At 45.6% G+C, this 21,186-nt stretch overlaps 1 protein-coding gene across 14 annotated transcripts in view; it reads right to left on the bottom strand.

Moving 5' to 3' along the window:
* The window catches only part of DNAH14 (dynein axonemal heavy chain 14), a 477,343-nt gene that overhangs the window by 273,250 nt on the left and 182,907 nt on the right, over positions 1–21,186 (bottom strand). For all 14 annotated transcript variants that reach the window (XM_053307834.1, XM_053307849.1, XM_053307840.1 and 11 more), the window contains 2 exons: positions 2,765–2,839; positions 807–894 (listed from right to left, as the gene is read on the bottom strand). In XM_053307834.1, coding sequence (XP_053163809.1) covers positions 807–894; positions 2,765–2,839 — 163 coding nt within the window. The remainder of the gene's footprint in view (positions 1–806; positions 895–2,764; positions 2,840–21,186) is intronic.

Below are 21,186 nucleotides of genomic sequence, written 5' to 3' on the forward strand. Positions count from 1 at the left end.
AATTGGTGGGACCATAAAATTGAAAAAGTTGAAGAAAATGAAGATGTAAAAATATTATGGGACTTGCAACTACAAACAGACAAACATCTGCCACACAATACACCAGATATCACTGTAGTCGAGAAGAAAGAAAAACAAGTCAAAATAATCGACATAGCAATACCAGGGGATAGCAGAATAGAAGAAAAATAGGAAAAAATCACAAAATACAAAGATCTACAAATTGGAAAGGCTGTGGCAGAAGAAGACCAAAATAATCCCAGTGGTAACTGGTGCCCTGGATGCAGTTCCAAAAGACCTTGAAGAGCACCTCAGCACCATAGGGGCCACAGAAATCACCATCAGCCAGTTACAAAAAGCAACTTTACTGGGAACAGCCTATATTCTGCGACGATATCTATAACAATTGACAATAAAATTCCGGCATCCCAGGTCCTTGGGAAGGACTCGATGTCTGGATAAAACAAACCAGTCAATAACGCCTGTCTGACTGTGTAAACAAGAGATAATAATAATAGTGAAGATGGTTTTTCAGCCTGATTGCCTCCATCCACTGCCTATACAAAATTAAAATAATAGAAAGGCAAATGTGCATGTCATGTAGATTTGTCCATGAAATCACTTGAGCATCATTCTAGGAACATAAGAAGCAGCCTTATACCAAATTAGACTATTGGTTCATCTAGCTGAGTACTGTCTACGCTGACTGGCAGTGACTCTCCAAGATAATGTCTTTCCCCACTACTAATTTTGAAATATGTTAATAGTGATATTATGATCAAGTTTTTGATAAAAGTACTGCTTACCACAACTAATACCACCTGTCCTGGATGAGTGAAAAACCATTCTTTAAATTCCATTTGATCCCATTCTGTGATTCCAGCTGATATAAATCTATAATTAGATTATATAGCTATAATAAAGTTATGCAAGTGTAATAAAGCTTTCATTAACCGAGATACTATGCAATCTTCTAGTAAAATTATGAAGAAACGTGTTAGGATGGGAGCTGCTACTGATCCTTATATTTTGAACAGGGGAGGCCAACAGAGTATTGTAACATTACACGTGCCCACTCCCACCAGATGGGAGGGGTTGATGTGTGAATGTAAAAAGAGAATAAAAGGAAGCAGCCTGTGACCGGCTGGGTGTAAGACAAAGAGAGACAGACTGAGGTTTTGAGAGTCTAAACAATGCTGAAGCACCTTAGAGTTCAGTAGGCATTTCAGATTACCAATACTTCAGGGGCCACCTCAATCTCTGATTTGATGGTTGGGAGACAATCTACTTTGCACAGGGGCAGAGCCACCATTGTGCGAATGGCTTCAAAGAAACAAGGCCGCCAAAGCCTGCAGGGGTTGTGTGGCTCGGGCTCCAGCGCTGCCTGAAATGACAAAGGGAGAGCTCGCTTGGGCTTTCCAGAGCCTGGGCCACACCCCCATCCCTGTGATGTCACATGCAAAGGGGGAATGACCTCCATAGGGGGCGGGCTCTCCTGGAGCCTGAGCCACACCTCATATGTGTGACATCACATGCGCGGGATGTCTCTAGAGGGGCCACTGGGAAGGGTCGGACCCAGGCCGCCATTCGGCTGGCTCCGTGCCTGAATTTGCATCAGCCTTCCCTCACATCACTTTCCAAGGAAAATGAAATAACATTTAAAGGGCACATACATCCCTTTCTAAACTGGTTAACCAAGTACCATCACAAAATAAAAAATCTTTTTAAGTATCTTGGGGATCTAACAGCCCACCATCAAACCTAGGTGGTCATACCATAAAATATGTATTTTATTGTGTTTCAGAAACATTTGAAAATATACAGGGCACAACCTTTTTTGCTCCTAGAAGCCTGAAGAATATAAAAATAATGGTCACATAGCACAGAGTAAGCAGGGGGGCCCACACCTGCCAAGTTGTGGCACTGTAAACAATAGTAACATTATTGTAGCACAATCTTGCAAAGAATAGTTCACATCATTAGATTAAATGTGGTCCTCAATTGGTGGATTTATCCTCAAAGGTGCCACAGATCGTTGGATAGTTGGATGGATGGATGGATGGATGGATGGATACATAGATAGGAATTAACCTTTTATTTTCCATTTTCAACCACAGATAGTGCTTACTATGAGCCTCAAAGTAATGGCCTTCATTGTTATTGAGAATTTGTTTTACAGTTAGGAATGTTGCTGTGCTTAGTGCTAATCTGGCAAAGAGGCACCCCTGCTAACTTGGCAAAGAGGCACCTTTTAATGTGGTGATTCTCTTTATTTAGCAGGGGGAGAGTCACTGGTCCTATCCACCCACAGCACAGTAGCTCCAGTGACTGTTGCTGGTGTCTATCTTATGTTTCTTTTAGATTGTGAGCCCTTTGGGGACAGAGATCCATCATATTTATTCATTATTTCTCTGTGTAAACCACCCTGAGCCATTTTTGGAAGGGTATGATAGAAATCAAATTATTATTATTATTATTATTATTATTATTAATAATAATAATAATAATAATAATAATAGTAGTAGTAGTAGTAGTAGTAGTAGTAGTAGTAGTAGTAATAGTGACAGTATACAAAAACAAAATTAAGCAGGATTGTATTAGAGTTGATCAGATTAGGATACAGCAACTTGCAATCCTAATTTAAATGTACGTGTAGTAAGCAAAAAGATGAAAATGCATGCCTTTAACTGTAAGAAAACTATTATAGACAATTTTAAAAAACACATTTTTTTCATAGTGATTTTTCATATGACATATAACTTACCTTTGTATCATATAATACATGGCACTTTCAACATTTCCTAGCCACTGTTCAACAGGTCCTCTAACACGAACAGCCCTATAATAGAGTATTGAAAATTTAGAACGTAATAGCAAAAAAGTTTTCTTAATTAAAAAACAAAAACAAATTATTTCTTCTTTTCCCAATTCAGCCTTCCATGTTTCAAAACATATCTTATTAATGTTTAAACTGTTAAAAAAACACAAAAACCATCAACCTTCATTTTAAGGGGATTGGGGGGATTCCTACACTCTTGGTTCCAGAAAGATTCCTGCACTCTTTGTCTAAAGGACTCCTCCTGTGGGCAGTTCTCACTGAAATAACACCTCTCCAGCAATCCTACTGGCAGAAATAGAAACCTTATCTTTCTTTTGTAAGAGGACTACAAATTATTGGCTCTGATAAACTGCCAATGTTAGTTGCTTTCAGGACTGCTGTTTTTAATTTGATTTATTTTTATTTGAATTATTTGATTTTTATTTAGTTCCAATTATCATGCTAGTATTCTCAATTAACTCACCTCCATTCCAAGGAGCTTCAGAGATGGAAAGGAGGATTTTACTGCACCCACATCTCCTCCTCCTCCTCCTCCTCCAGCTATTTTGTTTTCTCTCCCAATACCCAGCAGGTGTCTCAAGGTTGTGTCTCCAGCAGCCTCAACCCAGCTCCACAAATTTCTACTTGCTGTCATCCTAGCCCCTCCCCCAACACCCATTTCCTTCTTCCCTGTCTTCCCCTTCCTGTATCTTTAACTCTTTATTTCCCTACTCATTAGATGCTGGATCCCAGAACAGCCTCCCATGACACCTCTCTAGGCTCCTTGCTGTATGGCAGAAGCCCACCGCCCTGGCAAGGTGAGAACTTGCGTTGCAAGTGTTGCAAGCTTGGGGTGGGCTTCTGTGGTAACTGCCAGCATCTCTGCCCCCACTGTTACACAGTGCTCATATTGAGGGCACCCGGACACCAATACTTGACACAAAAGAAATGCATGCTCTGTCAGTCAGCACACACTTTTGATTTTTCCTATCAACAAACTTTTAAGAGACAATCAGATGCAAATATTTTGAAGGAAAAACCAACAAATTGTACACACCTTGCATTAAAAAAATTTTTTTTTTTCTTGAGTTCTGAAAATTAGTACGAAATGATGAGAAAGCAATTCTCCGAAGGTCTGTCTAGAATGATGATAATTTATTCTAACATGAACACAAATTCCAGTGGGAGATTTTACAGAGAGGGAAATCTAACAACATCATGTGTTTAAGCAGGAGTACAAGCAGGAGTCAGGGTGAAGCATTGCTGGGCTCATTTCTCTAGCTGGAATGAGGGGCCCCTTCTGCTCTTCTATCATTGTTTTGGCAGAAAGCCATCTGAGGCAGCACTAGGTGCCACCTTTAGCATCACCATTAGCATCACCTCCTCCTAAGAAAAGACAAACAAATCTAGGACTGGTTGGCGCCAAACCAAAGGCATGGCTTATACCTACAGGTTGCTTACCTGTAACTTTGGTTCTTCTGTCCTTTTACACCAATGGGCTATATGCCTGCGCAGGGAGCTCATCAGAACCTAACAAGCTCAATTCTTCTGATTTAGGTGGGAACCCCGCCCCAGCTGCACTACTCTACATCCTCTCAGTCACGGAGTCCGCCTTCAGTAGATCCAGCGGGGAGGATGGGAGGGCATGTGAAAAGACAGATGACCACTAGAAGAACAAAAGTTACAGGTAAGCAACCTGTAGTTCTTCGATGTGGTCTCTGTCTTTTACAGCAATGGGTACATAACAAGCTAGCACCCAAGGTGGAGGGAAAATTAAAACAAACATGGATGCACTCTGCAAGAAGTATTTATTTCAAAGAAACAAAGTACATCGACTGAAATAGACTGCAGGACAGACCTGCCAAACTTAGCATCATTCTGTGACCTGGCATCAATAGCATAATGACGAATAAAGGAATGGGGTGAAGCCCAAGTAGCCGCCGGACAAATAGCGTCTAATGGGACTGCACAATCAAAGGCCACAGAGGCCACCATGGACCTAACTGAGTAGGCCTTAATGGTCCCAGGCAATTGTTTATTTGCCAAGCTATAGCAAAGTTCAATAGCTGAAACAATCCGCCTAGATAGGGAGGAAACTTGCAAACCTTTGCAAGGTCCATCATACAGAACAAACAGAGAAGGAGCTTTTCTCCACGGTGCAGACCTTTGAACATAGAAGGGCAACGCCTTCCAAACATACAAACAATACAACCTGTGTTCTGCATCAGATGAAGGATTCTGAAAAAATAATGATAAGGTAATTGGCTGGGAACAGTGAAAGGTAGAAACAACTTTCGGGAGAAATTGAACATCCGGTCGGAGCACGACCTTATCTTTATGAAATTGAAAGTATGGCAAATCAACCCTCAGAGCCCGCAGTTCACTCACCCTCCTTGCAGAGGTGATCGCCACTAAGGAGAGACCTTCCACATCAGAAGGTGAGGATAGATCAAAGCCAAAGGCTCAAAGGGCGGGCGTAACAAACCAGCCGGTACCACAAACAAATCCCAAGCCGGTGACATTACAAAGTTATCCAGCAAACCATGTGACGGCCCCTTCAGAAAACTCATCACCATTGGATCCTTGAAACAGGAAATCCCAGTGGCAGGCGTATGTGCCACAATGGACGCCAAATGTACCCTGAGAGAAGAGAGTTTCAAACCAGACTCTTTTAAATACAAAAGATAAGTACAAACATTTTGAACAGACAGGTTAAGAATATCAAAACCATTTTGAGAAGCAAAGGCACAAAAATGAGTCAATTTATGTCTATACAACTTTCTCATCAAAGGCTTCCTAGCGGCAAGCATAATGTCTCTGAGTTTTCAATGGGAAGACGGTAATATCTTCCAGGCAGCCAGATGTAGAGACCGGATTTCTGGATAGAGCACCTGACCCATCTTTTGATACAGAAGGTAAGGCAGCGAAGGAAGGCACACAAATGTCAGTTCCAACTGCATCAGAGTTGCAAACCAGGGCCTCCTGGGCCACCAAGAGGCTATCAGGATGGCCCTGGAGCGGTCTTCCCTCAACTTGTGAAGGACCCTCGGTATGAGTGGGAATGGTGGGAAAAGGTAAAGGAAGGGGCCCTTCCAGGACAGGACGAACACATCGCCCAGAGAGCACTTCCCTTCCCCTCCCCTTGAACAACAGAGGGCACACTGAGCATTGCCCTGTGATGCAAAGGCATCCAGAACTGGAACACCCCACACTGTGAACAAGTCTTGAAGCACACCCTGATACAACATCCACTTCTGGGAAACCGTCCTCAGTCTGCTCAGAGTGTCTGCCTGAACATTCAAGTCTCCCTGGATGTAGACTGCATGTGGTGTCACCGCATGTGCCACACACCACAGCCACAGGTCGACTGAAAGGAACAAGAAGCTCCTCGAGGTCGTGCCTCCGTGTTGATTTATGTAGGCTTTCACCATTGTATTGTCGGTCTGAATCGTCACCGAACAACCTACAATTACGGGTAAGAACCCCTTGAGGGCATAGAAGACGGCCAGCAGTTCCAAATAATTGATGTGTAGACCCATCTCTCTTGCAGTCCAATGGCCGTTCAGGTGATAATTGTCCATATGAGTGCCCCAACCTAGCTCCAACATGTCAGTTGTAATCACCTACCATGGAGGTGGCACATGAAAAGGAGCACTGAGGCCCAGATTACAGATCTCAACCCACCAAGCAGCAGCCTCGCACACTATTTGAAGTGGCGTGCACTCCAAATAAGCAGAATCCAAAAGGAGGTCAAACACGTCCAGGAACCACCTCTGAATGACACGTATCCGGAGATGCGCATGTGGCACAAATGTGGTGGCAGCCATATGGCCTAACAGGCGCTGCACAGAGTGCAGGATCTGTGGCCCTCCGGCTATGAAAGCCGAAGCCAACGATATAATAAGAGTCCCTATATGGGTCTCCAGGAGAAAAACTTTCTCCAAGCGGGTGTTAAAGAACAGCCCTATAAACTGTATCCCATGGGCCGGTTCCAACTGGGACTTCCCGAAGCTGACCTGTAAGCCTAGGCCCTCCGAAGTGTCTATGACTGAGTTGAGAGAGTCCAAAGCAGCCCGCTTTGAACTTGCTAGAATGAGCCAATCGTCTAATGGAGGTTTACTGGCCTGGAAACCAGACTTGTATCGAGGCTGGAACTTGTTAACTCAAAATCAACACTCCGAGAAAGATTGTTGCTGCCGAGGAGCTTTAGCCTGCTGGTAAGGAGACCATTTGGAGGGAAGATCCTCCAACCTTCAAAGGGAAGATCCTCAATTCTAGCTCGAGCCTCATAGGTCAACCCAGAGGAATGCAGCCAGGCATTCCTCCTAAGAGCCACAGACGTGGCCATTACCTTTGCTGTACATTCCACAGAATGTCTCGCTGAGTAAAGTTCTTGTTTTGCCACCTGCACAGCTTCATGCAGGAAGGCCTTCTCCAGATCCCGCTTATCCTGGGGCAGGAGATCCAGAAAAGAGACCATCTGTCCCCATAGAAAATGGTTATACCTGGCATTATAGGCCTGGTAGTTGGCAACTCACAAATGTAGAGCTGACACCGAATAGTCTCCTCCCAAAGGAGTCCAACTTCCTCCCCTCTTTATCACCCAGTGCAGAGTAACTGCAACCCTTAGACTTATTCAGGGAGGCTTCCACCACAATGGAATTTGGCATTGGGTGATTCTTTTAAAAGCCCATATTATTCTGCATCTGCCCCCTATAGGAATTCTCTAAACGTCTGTTGGGTTGCTGACTTCTTCCAATGCCCACACACGACTTCCAATAAAGCCATATTAAGTGGCAGAGATGCTGGTACTTTAGCCTCTGCATCAATGAGACCAAATAAAGGGTCCAGTTCTCCTTTTTGTTACACATCAAGGCCCACCCCTAAAGTTGAGGCCATGCGGGTCACATAAGCCGAGTATTGTTTCAGATCCTACGATGGAGACAGAGGTTTAGAGTCAGATTGACTGTCCAAGGGAGACGATCCCAAAGAAACTAGATCCGGGTCAGGAGAGTCAGAGTCTCCCCCTTCACTATCCATCTCCGGAGGTGCAACTGGATTTGGAACCAAGTCCAGAGGGATGGTTGGAACCTCTGAGGGGTTATCCAAGGGGGATGGTACCAACCCATCTGCTGTCATAGTCGGTATTGATGAAGACTGTGTCATCGGAGGCTGAACTGGAACTTCCAATGGTGACATGTACCCACTAGTGCAGTCGCGCAGATCCCATCAAGGAGAACGAGAGTGAGGCCTTCCTTCTGAATGCAAAGGCACCCTTTGTAAATCATGTCTATTCCCCCAGTCATCAGTTGCAAATTCCTCCTGGTACCAAGATCCGTATTGTGACCTCCCATAGTCAGAATAACCAGAGCGGCAATCAGAGGGAAACTGCCTATACACACCATCTTCTCAGTGCCAATTTCCACAGTAGGGGGGTTCGTTCTCTATGTGGTACATGGAACCCCTCACAGAGTCACGGTATCAACCAGAGTATGACTGACCACGTCGATCCCAGTCAATCCCATATCTACATTTGGAGGAGCGGTCCTCTGAGTCCTAACACACCCTTCAATTCCCACAGAGGGACTGTTCTGCACGCATATGGGAGACGAACGGCATCTAGGTAGCCATGTTGAATTTGCATCACCCATCAGGCGAATATGGCTCATAGTCCAACACAGCATAGTCCATTTTGTCGGCCGCTATCAGACTTTGCTGTCTGCCAATGGGAAAGGTACGGTCAGGCATCTGGTTCGGTGACTTCCTAGCCACCAGGGAACTAGTGCAAGGGCAAGGGCCGGTAGACTCTGAAAGATCCGGTGCTGTGGCTGGCATACTTTCTGATGCCCGATCAACAACTGCTGAGCCTTGAACCGAGGAGGCCAATTTTTAATTAATTAATTTATTTACATATTTTTATACCACCCAAAATTTAGGCCGCAATTTTGGTTTCTTGACCAAAGGCGTCTCCGAAGAAGAAGCTGGCAGGGGCTTCTTCTTCTTGGGAATAGGAGGCAGATGCTGTCCTGCTGGTAGAGGAGGGACTTGAGCCAGCTTCTTCTTCTTCTTAGGTACCGAAGGGACTGAAGAGGGAGTTGCTACTGAAAGTATAGCAGGCCTAGGCAACTCGTCCGATGGCACAGAGGGAACCGAAACCACAGGCGGATCCGAAGCAGGTGCCAACAGTATCGGTACCAAAGCCAGGTGTTCTAGCGCTGGAGGAGCAGAGTCCGAATGCTCTGACGGTATCAAAGAAGTGATTTTAAACAACTGCTTCAACGATAAGGCCTCTGACGAACGGAGGGCCAAGTCCTACATGGCAGCGTGCAAGCGAGAAGCCTTATTATTTCTAGCCTGCTTCGTGAACCTTTGGCAATGAATGCTGGTCTCGACTACGTGGGATTCCCCCAAAGAAGACACTCGGAATGAGTATCAGGGGAAGGGATCTTAGATCCACAATGAACACATTTTTAAAAGTTTTTTGTGCCCAGCAATAAAAAACGCTACTGCGCAAAACAAAGAAAACAACAAAAGGCGTGAAACAGGGAAAAACAGGAGAAAAAACAACAAGAGGATCTAATAAAACCACAGTCCTACTTGTTGCAGAGCCTTAGATTCCACGACGTCTACTGAAGCACGGACAACGAAGATTGAAGGGATGTGGAGTGGCACAGCCACATGCAGGGGCTGGGGCTGAGGTTCCTGCCTAAATCAGGAGGATTGAGCTTGTTAGTTTCCGATGAGGTCTATGTGCAGGCGTAAAAGACAGAAAGCACGTCAAAGAACCCAAAGGACAAGAAATAGGCTCTTCTTGTCTCTTCTCCCTCCCTCTCTCTTTGTTAGCCTTGCCAAATAGAAACTGAGCAGTGTTTGCAACTCAAAGCACTCAGAAATTGAATTAGGAAGTAGACTATCAGTGGAGCTACATCTCTCAAGGGCAAAGCTTACTTTATCTGCCTGACTCTGGCTTGTAGTGAGTGGGAGGGGTCATAATTTATAGTGAGAATGGCTTCTTTCACTGAGAGAATTTACATTCTATTAGATGTATACTTAGATACTGGGTATTATAGAAAACCAAATTAACACCTTCCCCCATTGTGTTAGCCTTTGATCATTTGGGGTATGATCTGTTATCCCATACATGCATCACGCTCAGTGAAGCTGTTTCCCCTTCTTCCCTTCCTTCCCTAAACCCCTCAGCAAGGCAGGAGCAAACAGGAATGAACATGGCCCTTATGAACATGCCTCCCACATACAGTAATGTGCAAACATCCCTCTGCTCAAATTATATTGGGCTGCTAACTACAAGCTTCCACAATTCTTGACAATTTTTTTTAAGAGTTCAAAACTAGCTTGCAATATTTTGGCACATAATCATTTTCATAATGTGCTTGGAAACTGTACTATGGTGTTGAGCCCTGTGAGGATTTCTTTCTACACATGCAACTGTCCATGATGTTGAATGATAATTTTTTCCTCCATTTTACTACTTCCCAAGTTTTTATTAGCCAATGACCTAATTACAGCATTATTTCCTCTAAATTCAGATCTGGAAATGAAGAGAAGCCTCATAGATATCACACTCCAAACAGCCCTGTTTAGGAAAGCAGGGTTGTGGGGGACCAGGTTGCTTACCTGTAACTGATGATCTGGAAGTGAACCATTGACATCCATAAGAATGGGTTCTGTGCCTGCGTGGGACACTCGTGAGTGGAATGCTATAGCTCCTCATGATGCCCACATTCCGCCTCACACGCTAGGCGTCACTGTTATTTAAGGTGACTGGGACAACATTTCCCCCAATTCCTGGATGACTGCCAGAGTAGACGATCATCCACAGATGTAAGTAAAGTTCTCCTTGGAAAAACTAATAATTATACCTACTGTACCTTCAGACTAATGCAGCAGGGAGTTCTTATGGATGTCAGCAAATCCCTTCCAGATCATTAGTTACAGGTAAGCAACCTGTTTATCTGGATTGTGATCCATTGGCCATCCATAAGAACAGGTGTTTAGGTAGCTCCCTTAGGGGGAAGGGTGCATTATTTATTGTAACACCCTTTTAAACAAGTTTCTCCCAAAGTTTGCTTCTGCTGCAGAGCAAAGGTTGATGGCATAGTGCTTAATGAAAGGCAACTCTATTGACCAGGTTGTAGCTTTGCAGACGGCTTTGCTTGCTGATCTGGAGGAGGGAGGAAGCAACAAGCTTGTAGCAACATTCCCACAGCAAGGATATAAAATAAATAAATAAATCACCAAGAAAACAAGAGGAGAAGGAGAAGCTAGGTCTGCTGGGGCTGGAAATCTCGGGTTGGATTTCTGGCTGGCTGGCTGGCAGTGTTTGTGTCTTTGAGAAGCCTGAGTGGGGGATTCATTCATTCCGGGTGAGGGCCCCACCTTCTGGGAGGCCTCACATTCCTGAGCTGAGTCAGTTTGACTGTTGGTGTTGAATACAATGCTCAGACCAGAGGAGCTTTGCTCCCAGGAACTTTCCTAACAGGTGTTTGCAAACAGAAAACGAAGGAGTTTTTCAGGAATTTAGTGGGAGATTGGTGGGGAAAGCTGTGGGGAGACACACAAGGCAAGAATAAGGCGAGTACTACCCAACCTTTGTAATTTTCTTGGACAAAACTAAGAACCATTAATTAGCTGTCAGTCGTACCCAGTACCTAGCTTCAAACCCCATATACTCTAAATAGCCAATAAAACTAGTTAGGAAAGTAGAATGCCAGCAGGGAAGGGGCTGCTTCCCAGTGTATTGCACAGAATGTGGCATGTATGACTATCTGCCTGAGGGGCAGAAGTCATGGGTGTGCACTCAGTGCAAAGAGCTCTTGGCTCTCAGGGAACGGGTTCGTTCCCTTGAAGCCAAGGTGGCTGACCTGGAGAGGCTCAGGGAGGCAGAGAGGTGTGTGGATGAGACCCTTAGGGATGTGGTAGAGGCATCCCATGCTGATGGCGCTTCTGCTGTCATGGAAAATTAGGGTCTCAGGGAAGGAGAACATCAGTCTGAGGAAGAGAGAAACACTCCTTTGGCAAGGACCCCTTCCTTGGGTTCCTTTATTGGGCCCACATCCTCTCGGACAGAGGATACTCCTCCAGGAGTTGGGGGTCTCATAGTAGTGAGTGATTCAATCATTAGGGGCATAGAGAGATGGGTCTATGACCTGCATGTAGACCACACAGTTACTTGCCTGCCTGGTGAGAAGGTTGCGGACGTCATGCTGCATCTAGGTAGGCTGTTGGGCAGTGTTGGGGAGGAGTCATCTGTAGTGGTGAACATTGACACCAATGATGTTGGGAAATGCAGTCAGGAGGTCCTGCTAGGTAGCATACTGAAGTCCAGGACCCCCAGGGTAGGGTTCTCTGAAGTGCTACCTGTTCCACATGCAGGGACAGCAAGACCGGTGGAGCTGAGGTGTCTCAATGCGTGGATGAGACGGTGGTGCTGGGAGGAGGGGTTTAGATCCATTAGGCACTGGGATACATTTTGGGGACTTTGGATTTAATCCTGTGTGGAAGAAGAATTTCTCTCTATCCACTTTGTCCACACCATGCATAATTTTATAGACCTCTATCATGTCTGTCTGCCGTCGTCCTTTTTCTAAACTAAAAAGCCCCAGGTGTTGTAGTGTTGCCTCATAAGAAAGGTGCTCTAGGCCTCTGATCATCTTGGTTGCTCTCTTCTGCACCTTTTCCAGTTCTACAATGTCCTTTTTTAGATATGGTGACCAGAATTGTACGCAGTACACCAGGTGTGGCCGCACCATAGTTTTGTATAAGGGCATTATAATATTAGCCGTTTTATTTTCAGTCCCCTTCCTAATGATCCCTTGCATGGAATTGGCCTTTTTCACAGCTGCCGCACATTGAGTCGAGGCTTTCAATGAACTGTCCCCCATTACCCCAAGTTCCCCTCCTGGTCAGTCACCAACAGCTCAGATCCCAACAGCATATACTTGAAGTTGGGGTTTTTCATCCCAGTGTGCATCACTTTACACTTGCCAACACTGAACTGCATTTGCCATTTTGTCACTCACTCACCCAGTTTGGCGAGATCCTTTTGGAGTTCCTCACAATCCGTTTTGGATTTCACTACCTGAAAGAGTTTGGTATCATCTGCAAATTTGGCCACTTTGCTGCTTAACCTTGCTTCTAGATCATTTATGAATAAATTAAAAAGCAACAGTCCCAGTACAGATCCCTGGAGAACCCTACTTCTTACTTCCCTCCATTATGAAAACTCTCCATTTACACCTATCCTCTGTTTCCTGTCTTTCAACCAGTTAGCAATCCACACATGTACTTGTCCCCTTATTCCATGACTGCTACGATTCCTCAGGAATCTTTGATGAGGAACTTTGTCAAAAGCTTTTTGGAAGTCCCAACTGGATCACCTTGATCCACACACTTGTTGACACTCTCAAAGAACTCCAAAAGGTTTGTGAGGCAAGATTTCCCTTTGCAGAAGCCATGGTACTTATCTCCCACCAGGGCCTGTTCTATGTGCTTTACAATTTTATACTTGAGGATGCTTTCCATCAATTTGCCTGGAACGGACGTTAAACTAACTGGCCTGCAATTTCCCGGATCGCCCATGGATCCCTTTTTTAAAATCGGTGATACATTTGCTACTCTCCAGTCCTCTGGTACAGAGCCCGATTTCAGGGATAAGTTAAATATTTTAGCAAGGAGGTTGGCAATTTCATATCTGAGTTCTTTGAGGACTCTTGGATGGATCTCATCCGGAGCTGGTGATTTGTTAGTTTTCAGTTTTTCCAGACAGTTTAGAACATCATCTCTTGTCACTTCTATCTGACTCAGATCTTTAGCCTCCATCCCCGAAAAGCCTGGTTCAGGAACAGGTATATGCTCAGTATCCTCTGCTATGAAGATGGACACAAAACTCATTTCTTTGAGAAATGAGAGCCAGTGTGGTGTAGTGGTTAGAGTGCTGGACTAGGACCAGGGAGACCCGAGTTCAAATCCCCATTCAGCCATGATACTAGCTGGGTGACTCTGGGCCAGTCACTTCTCTCTCAGCCTAACCTACTTCACAGGGCTGTTGTGAGGAGAAGCCTAAGTATGTAGTGCACCGCTCTGGGCTCCTTGGAGGAAGAGTGGGATATAAAATAGAAATAATAATAATAATGATAATTTAGCTCTCTACAATCTCCATATCCTCCTTAATAATCCCTTTCATTCCCTCATTGTCTAAGGGTCCAACCGCCTCCCTGGCAGGTTTCCTGCTTCTGATGTATTTAAAGAAGTTTTTGTTATTCCCCTTGATACTTTTAGCTAAATGTTCCTCAAACTCTCTTTTTGCCTCCCTTATTTTCACCTTGCATTTCTTTTGCCAGAGTTTGTGTTCCTTTCTGTTCTTCTCATTTGGACAGGCCTTCCAATTTCGGAAGGAAGTTTTCTTCCCTTTTATGGCTTCCTTGATGCTACCTGTTAACCATGCTAGCATCCTCAAATGTGAAATTGCCCATCTCCTAGGAAAAAAAAATAACATTACCCTACAACCAGGCTCTGTAGCAGAAGACTGGAAAGTAGCTAGGGGTGTGCACGGAACCGGTCCGGCACTGGGGTGGGGGGTTCCAATTAAAGCAGGGGGGGCTTTACTCACCCCTTCCTTCAAAGTCACCGTATTTTTTGTAGTAATTGGGCGGCAGGGTGCCGCCCGCTTCAATCTCGGTGCGGCTCCTCCATGTGTACACGTAATCGGGCGGCAGGATCGCTCCTAGTCCCTGCCGCCCCTTCAAGCTAAGCCCCGCTCAACTGGTGGCTGCCCCCTGCAGCTCTCCAAAGGTCCCCTGCCGCCCCCTTCTTGCCAAATATCCCCCCGTTACAAGAGGACGGCAGGAGAACTCCCTGCCATCCCCTTCCCCTTTGCCAGCTGGGCTGCAAATGGCTTCTAGGAAGCCTTTCGCGCGCGTGAGCAAAAGGCTTCCTAGAAGCCATTTACAGCCCAGCCAGCAAAGGGGACGGCAGGGAGTTCTCCCGTCGCCCGCTCTCTAAAGTTCCTTAAAAGTTTCTTAAGGAACTTTAGAGAGCGGGCGGCGGGAGATCTCCCTGCTGTCTCCGTTGCCGGCTGGGCTGTAAATGGCTTCTAGGAAGCCTTTTGCGCACGCATGCGAAAGGCTCCCTAGAAGCCATTTGCAACCCAGCCAGCAAAGGGGAAGGGGACGGCAGGGAGTTCTCCTGCCGTCCTCTTGTAACGGGGGGATATTTGGCAAGAAGGGGGCGGCAGGGGACCTTTGGAGAGCTGCAGGGGGTGGCCGCCAGCCGAGCAGGGCTTAGCTTGAAGGGGGCGGCAGGGACTGGGAGCGATCCTGCCGCCCGATTATGTGTACACATGGAGGAGCCGCACCGAGCAGAGATTGAAGCGGGCGGCACCCTGCCGCCCGATTACTACAAAAATTAAGGTGACTTTGAAGGAAGGGGTGAGTAAAGCCCCCCCGTTTTTATTGGAACCCCCCACCCGAACCAAAACCACCCCGTGTCCGGACCGGTCTGGAGGCCTTTAGAATGGCCTCCGAACCGGTATGTGTACATGACTAAAAGTAGCCAATGTGACTCCAATTTTCAAGAAGGGATCTGTGGGGATCCAGGAAATTACTGGCCGGTCCGCTCAACTTTGGTGCCAGGTAAACTGATGGAAAGCATACTTAGGGACAAAATTGTTAAGGATACTGTATAGAAGAAGAGGCCTTGTTGAAGGAGAACCAGCATGGCTTCTTCAAGGGAAAGTCTTGCCTCACAAACATTTTGGAGTTCTCTGAGAGTGTCAGCAGACATGTGGATAAAGTTGACATAGAGCTGGGTCTCACGATCAGTGAGACCCGGTTTGGGAAGGTAAGAGGGGAGAGTGGGCTAAGCCCGCTCCCCGCAGACGAGCAGGGCGGGAGCCCTGGGTGGCCGGATTGGCCACCTACATGACTGCCAGCTCCGTGATGGAGCTGGTGGTGGCTGGGAGGATTGGGGGCCGCGTGGCCCCCGGAAGCTCCAGTATGCCCTGCACGAGCATGCAGGGCATACTGGAGAGACCCCCGGAGCTGGGAGGCGGCTTTACGCCTCCCCTCCGGGGGTCTACTCATGAGTAGCCATGGCACGCAGCCATGCCGTGGCTACTCAGTTTTTAAAAATAGGTTTGTGGAGCACTCGCTCCGCAAACCCGGTTTAAGGGGAGGGGTTGTTTAGCGGGTTAATTGCCAGGAGGCAACCGGGCTCACCTGCGAGCCCAGTGGCTCCCACGATCAGCCAAAATCAGGCTAGGCTCCCCTAGCCCAATTTCGGCTGATCGTGGGAATAGCCTCATAGTCTACTTGGACTTCCAAAGAGGTTTTGAGAAAGTTCTCTACCAAAGGGTCTTGAGTAAACTTAGCAGTCATGGAATAAGGGGACAGGTTCATGTGTGGATCGGTAACTGGTTGAAGGACAGAAAACAGAGAGTAGGAATAAATTGACAGTTTTCACAATGGAGGCAGGTAGGAAGTGGGGTTCCTCAGGGATCGGTACTGGGACCAGTGCTCTTTAACTTGTTCATGGGATGTGGTTCACTGTAAGCAAGTGTAAAGTGATGTAGATTGGGGCAAAAACACCAACTTCACATATACACTAATGGGATCTAAGCTGTCGGTGACTGACCAGGAGAGAGATCTTGGGGTCATGGTGGACAGCTCATTGAAAGTGTAGTCTCAATGCGCGGCAGCTGTGAAAAAACCTAATTCCGTGCTAGGAATCATTAGGAGGAGGATTGAAAATAAAAATGCTAATATTATAATGCCCTTATACAAATCTATGGTGCAGCCACAGCTGGAGTACTGCATACAGCTTTGGTCACCGTATCTTAAGAAGGATATTGTAGAACTCGACATGATCGAAGTGTATAAAAGTATGCATGTAGTGGAGAGGGTAGACAGAGAGACATTTTTCTCCCTCTCTCACAACACTAGGACCAGGGGTCACCCCATGAATCTTGAAGGTTGGGAAGTTTAGGACCGACAAATGGAAGTACTTTTTCACACTGTGCATAATTAATCTATGGAATTCCTTGCCATGGGATGTGGTGATGGCCATCAGCTTAGATGGCTTTAAAAGGGGTTTAGACAGATTCATGGAGAACAGTTCTATCAATGGCTACTAGTCTGATGGCTATGGGCAATCTCCAGCCTCAGAGGCCCAATGCCTCTCAATACCAGTTGCAGGGAAGCAACAGTAGGAGAGAGGGCATGCACATACCTCTTTCCTGTGGGCACACTAGAGGCATCTGGTGGGTCACTGTGTGAGACAGGATGCGGGACTAGATGGGCCTTGTGCCTGATCCAGGAGAGCTGTTCTTATGAATGTTATGCCAGATAAATGTACTGTGGAGGCAGCGTAAACATGCAAATAGTGTGCTCTGATTGATTTTGATGGTTCCACTTTCTGCTGTTTATACACCACCAAAATCAGTTCTACGAGCTGATGTGACAGGTGTTGCCTAGACACACAATGTCCCTTTGATTTTCCTTTGTAGGAAATGAAGAGACACATCATCAATTAGAAAGACTTTGTACGATCCAGATAATATAGCAGGGGCCTATGCGCATCAAGTGTGTGCATTGTCTTCTCTAGGGGAGTAGTAGCATCTCTAAAGAAAGTTGGCAGCAGAATAGCTTGATTTAAGTGAAAATCTGATACGGTTTTTGGTAGGAATGTCTGTGTGGTCCATGTGCATCAGCACCTTATCAGGGTAGCAGCTCGTAAATGGTGTGTCCACACTTAGAGCTGTCAGCTCACTTACTCTGCTATGAGGAAAGCAGTTTTTAATGTAACTAGCTTTATCGGGGCCGTAGCTATAGGTTCAAAAGGTCCTGTAGTCAATGCCGAAAGTACCAAGGATATGCTCCATTGGGATAGTGGTTGCCAAATAGGAGGGTCCAAATTGGTTAGATCTTTAAGGTTGTGGAGGAAACATGTATAGTAGGCCTGCATCCCAGTTTATCTGGAATGCATCTCCAAGGAATTTCAGGTCATGTCCCGCTCTGAAGCAGAACTGCCTGGATTTGGTTTTCTGTGAAGTTGAAAAAAGGTCTATTACAAGGTGATCCCACACATTGAAAATGGGAGTTAGATTTTTCGAGTGAACTTCCCATTCATGCTGCCGCTAGTGTATGAATGACCTGCTCAAATTGACTGCCAGCATGCTGTCTGTGCCCTTTATGTGGATTGCTATTGGATGAATCTAGTTGTGAATGTACCAGTACCAAAGCTGTAGGCTCAGGGCACAAAGTGACTTGGAGACGGTGCCCCCTTGTTTATTGATATGTGCAAGGCAGTCATGATGTCCAGCAGATCACAGAATAAATGTCCTTTGCAAACCACAGAATATAGGGACAATAATACTGGCAAACAATACAGATTGGACTTTTTTGCTAACTGTTCCATTAAAAACATTATATATATAATACAATGCCCATGTTCCCTGAGAACCTTTTGGTCTAAATCAGGTCAACGACCTTTCTAGTTATCTATAGGCATAATTTGCTATTTTTGATCCTGGCCCTATTTAAAGATTTGGAGGTGGAATGGGTTCAAAGAACACAAATGGGATAGAGAGTAGAAGGACTATGAGTCTCTCCTGTTGGAGAATGGGACTATTTATATATCTTTGATAAGTATTTACTTAAGCTATGTTTTTGGTTCTACATGGTGTTTGTATAATTGGGAATTTAAAAGGGACAAAAGGTCCATGACTTTTTTGGAAGCTTAGTATTGCTGTTTCCTCACACACGCACATGAATATAATTGGTCATTTAGACGTGATTGGATAATGAAGCACATCCCTTTTGATCAAAGGGGAGTGAAAACATTTGGCAGACACTGTAGGATATATTAAGCGTTATCTGTACCATTTGAAGCCAGTACAACTTGGTACTCAGTAGGATTTCTAATTTAGAAACCACTGGCAAGTGCAGTGTCACTTTAGAAGAAATAAATGTGAGTATTAACTTCAAAATTCCTAACCCTTTGATTTAATGCTATTTGTTGAAGGTATTTTTATTAAAATGATATATGTATTATTGTGTATTCAGCTCACTTCTCCTGAGGAAGTCCTGCTCAAGCAGGAGGAAACAGGTTAAAATTACCTAGGATACCTGTTGGGTATTATTTGGACAAGGCATCCATCAGAAGGAGCAACAGTTCTGGAAGATTTTTGAGTAACTTGTGGAGTTACATCCAGAACAAGAACCAACCTAAGAAAAGCAAAGATCTGGAAGAACTATATATCCACATGCATAAGGACTATGGACAAAATTTGACCTTCAGCCACACTTTATGGGATCCAGAATATAGGCCATTTCTTTGTAATTGTGTGCTTTATAACATATGTTTATTCATCCTTTGTGTGTGTGGGAATAGACTCTCTACACGGTATATATACTTTTTAGTATATGTTTTGTTTTTATGATGTCCAGCAGTAGCTGAACCACCTGTCCCTTCAAGAGAGGTAAAAAGGCCTTAATCCCCATAAACACAGCCAGGACCTCTAAAATGATATGTAGTGGTCTCCGTTAGTAGTGTGCAAGGTTTGGTTCGGGGCAGTGGAAAAGCCCTCCGGACCGGTCCGGAATTCCGGCGGTCCGGAAGTGCGGGAGACTGTCTCTTTAAGCGGGGGGAGGGGTGGTAGTACTCCCCTCCCCGCTCTTCCCCCTCCGGTGCTGGTGCTTTTAAAAATCTTCTTGGGGCGGCGGAGTTCCTCCCTGCCACCCCTGTCCCCGTCGTTGTCCTTCTAAGCTTGAAACGAAGAAGAGCTAGTGGTGCGCATGTGTTCTTTGTGGCGCGCGCCAGCGGCGAAGACAAGCACGCGCCGCGAAGGGCGCATGTGCACCACTAGCTCTTCTTCGTTTCAAGCTTAGAAGGACAACGACGGGGGCAGGGAGGAACTCCGCCGCCCCAAGAAGATTTTTAAAAGCACCAGCGCTGGAGGGGGAAGAGTGGCGGGGGGGTGGGTAAGTACTACCACCCCCCCGCTTAAAGAGACAGTCCCCTCAGTGCCGGACCACGCTTCTGTGGTTCCGTGCACATCCCTAGTATCCGTTGGTGAGACCATGTCCCTTGTACCTGATGACCTTTGCAATGTGCCCCCAGCTGGATAAGGATGTATCTGTGACAACCCAGACTGATGGTTTCAGAGTTTGAAAAGGAACTCCTTCTTGAAGATTGGCTGGTTTTGCCCACCAGTTTAGAGACTGTAGCACAGGAAAGGGGACAGTGAGACACAGATGGTGACTGTCCACATTTGGATGGAAGACAGAGAGGAACCATAGTTGTAACTTCCTCATCTTCAAACATGCATAACGTACTGTTGCATTGCAAGAGGCCATCAGACCCAGAAGGCGTTGTACCAGATGCGCTAACTGGACTAAGCAAACCAATAAATCTGGGACAAGCTCCCTGATAGACTGGAACCAATCCATTGGTAAGTATGCCCTCTTTGTCTCAGTCTTCAACATCACCTGATGGAATTTATGGACTTCACTGGCTCTAAATGGGACTTCTTCCAATTTACTTGAATCCCCAGTTCATGGAGAAGATTCCAACACATATGATGTATGAGAACGTTACTCTTCTGCCTCTCTTGACATCAGGAGCCAATTGTCCACGAATGGGAAGATTGCAGTTCCCCTCATTCTAAGATGTGCCACTATTACTGCCATGCATTTTGTGAAAACTCTTGGCACTGTCGGCAGCCGAATGGTAATACCTTGTACAGGTATATGGAATCACCCACCATAAACTTCAGGTATTTTCTGTGGTCTTCCCTGATGTCTATGTGAAAGTAGGCATCCTCTTTAGGTCCAATGTTGCAAGCCACTGTTCTTGGAATAGTAGTAAAAGTATGTCTTGCAACATTATCATTCAAAACTTTTCCACACAGAATTTTTGCAAATCTATAATGGGACGAATTCCACCTCCCCATTTGGGGATCTGAAAATAACAGGAATAGAGCCAGTCCCGTCACTTTGTCCACCATACAGGGGCATGGCCTCCTCCAACAAATCCCTCACTTCTTCCATTAAGGACAGTGTCGCATGAATGTTCCTGACACTTGTGAAAATTGGCAGGGTCCTGAACTCTATCACATACCCCACAGTAATTATCTCGAGGACCCAGTGGTCTGATGTAAAGTGGTGCTATGCAGGGCCATGGCTTGCCAGTTTGATGGAGTAGGCAGTTAATGATGTAGTGTGAGATGCCATAGAGGTGGTATTGGCAGTGATTTGTTGGATTAATAGTGGACTTGCAGATGTTTCAAAGATGCTGTTTAGGGGCCTCTGACTGCATGGATCCTGGTTATTCTTGTTCTTGTGGCTATAGGA

Source organism: Hemicordylus capensis, chromosome 1 (genome assembly GCF_027244095.1).
Source record: "Hemicordylus capensis ecotype Gifberg chromosome 1, rHemCap1.1.pri, whole genome shotgun sequence".
NCBI lineage: Eukaryota > Metazoa > Chordata > Lepidosauria > Squamata > Cordylidae > Hemicordylus > Hemicordylus capensis.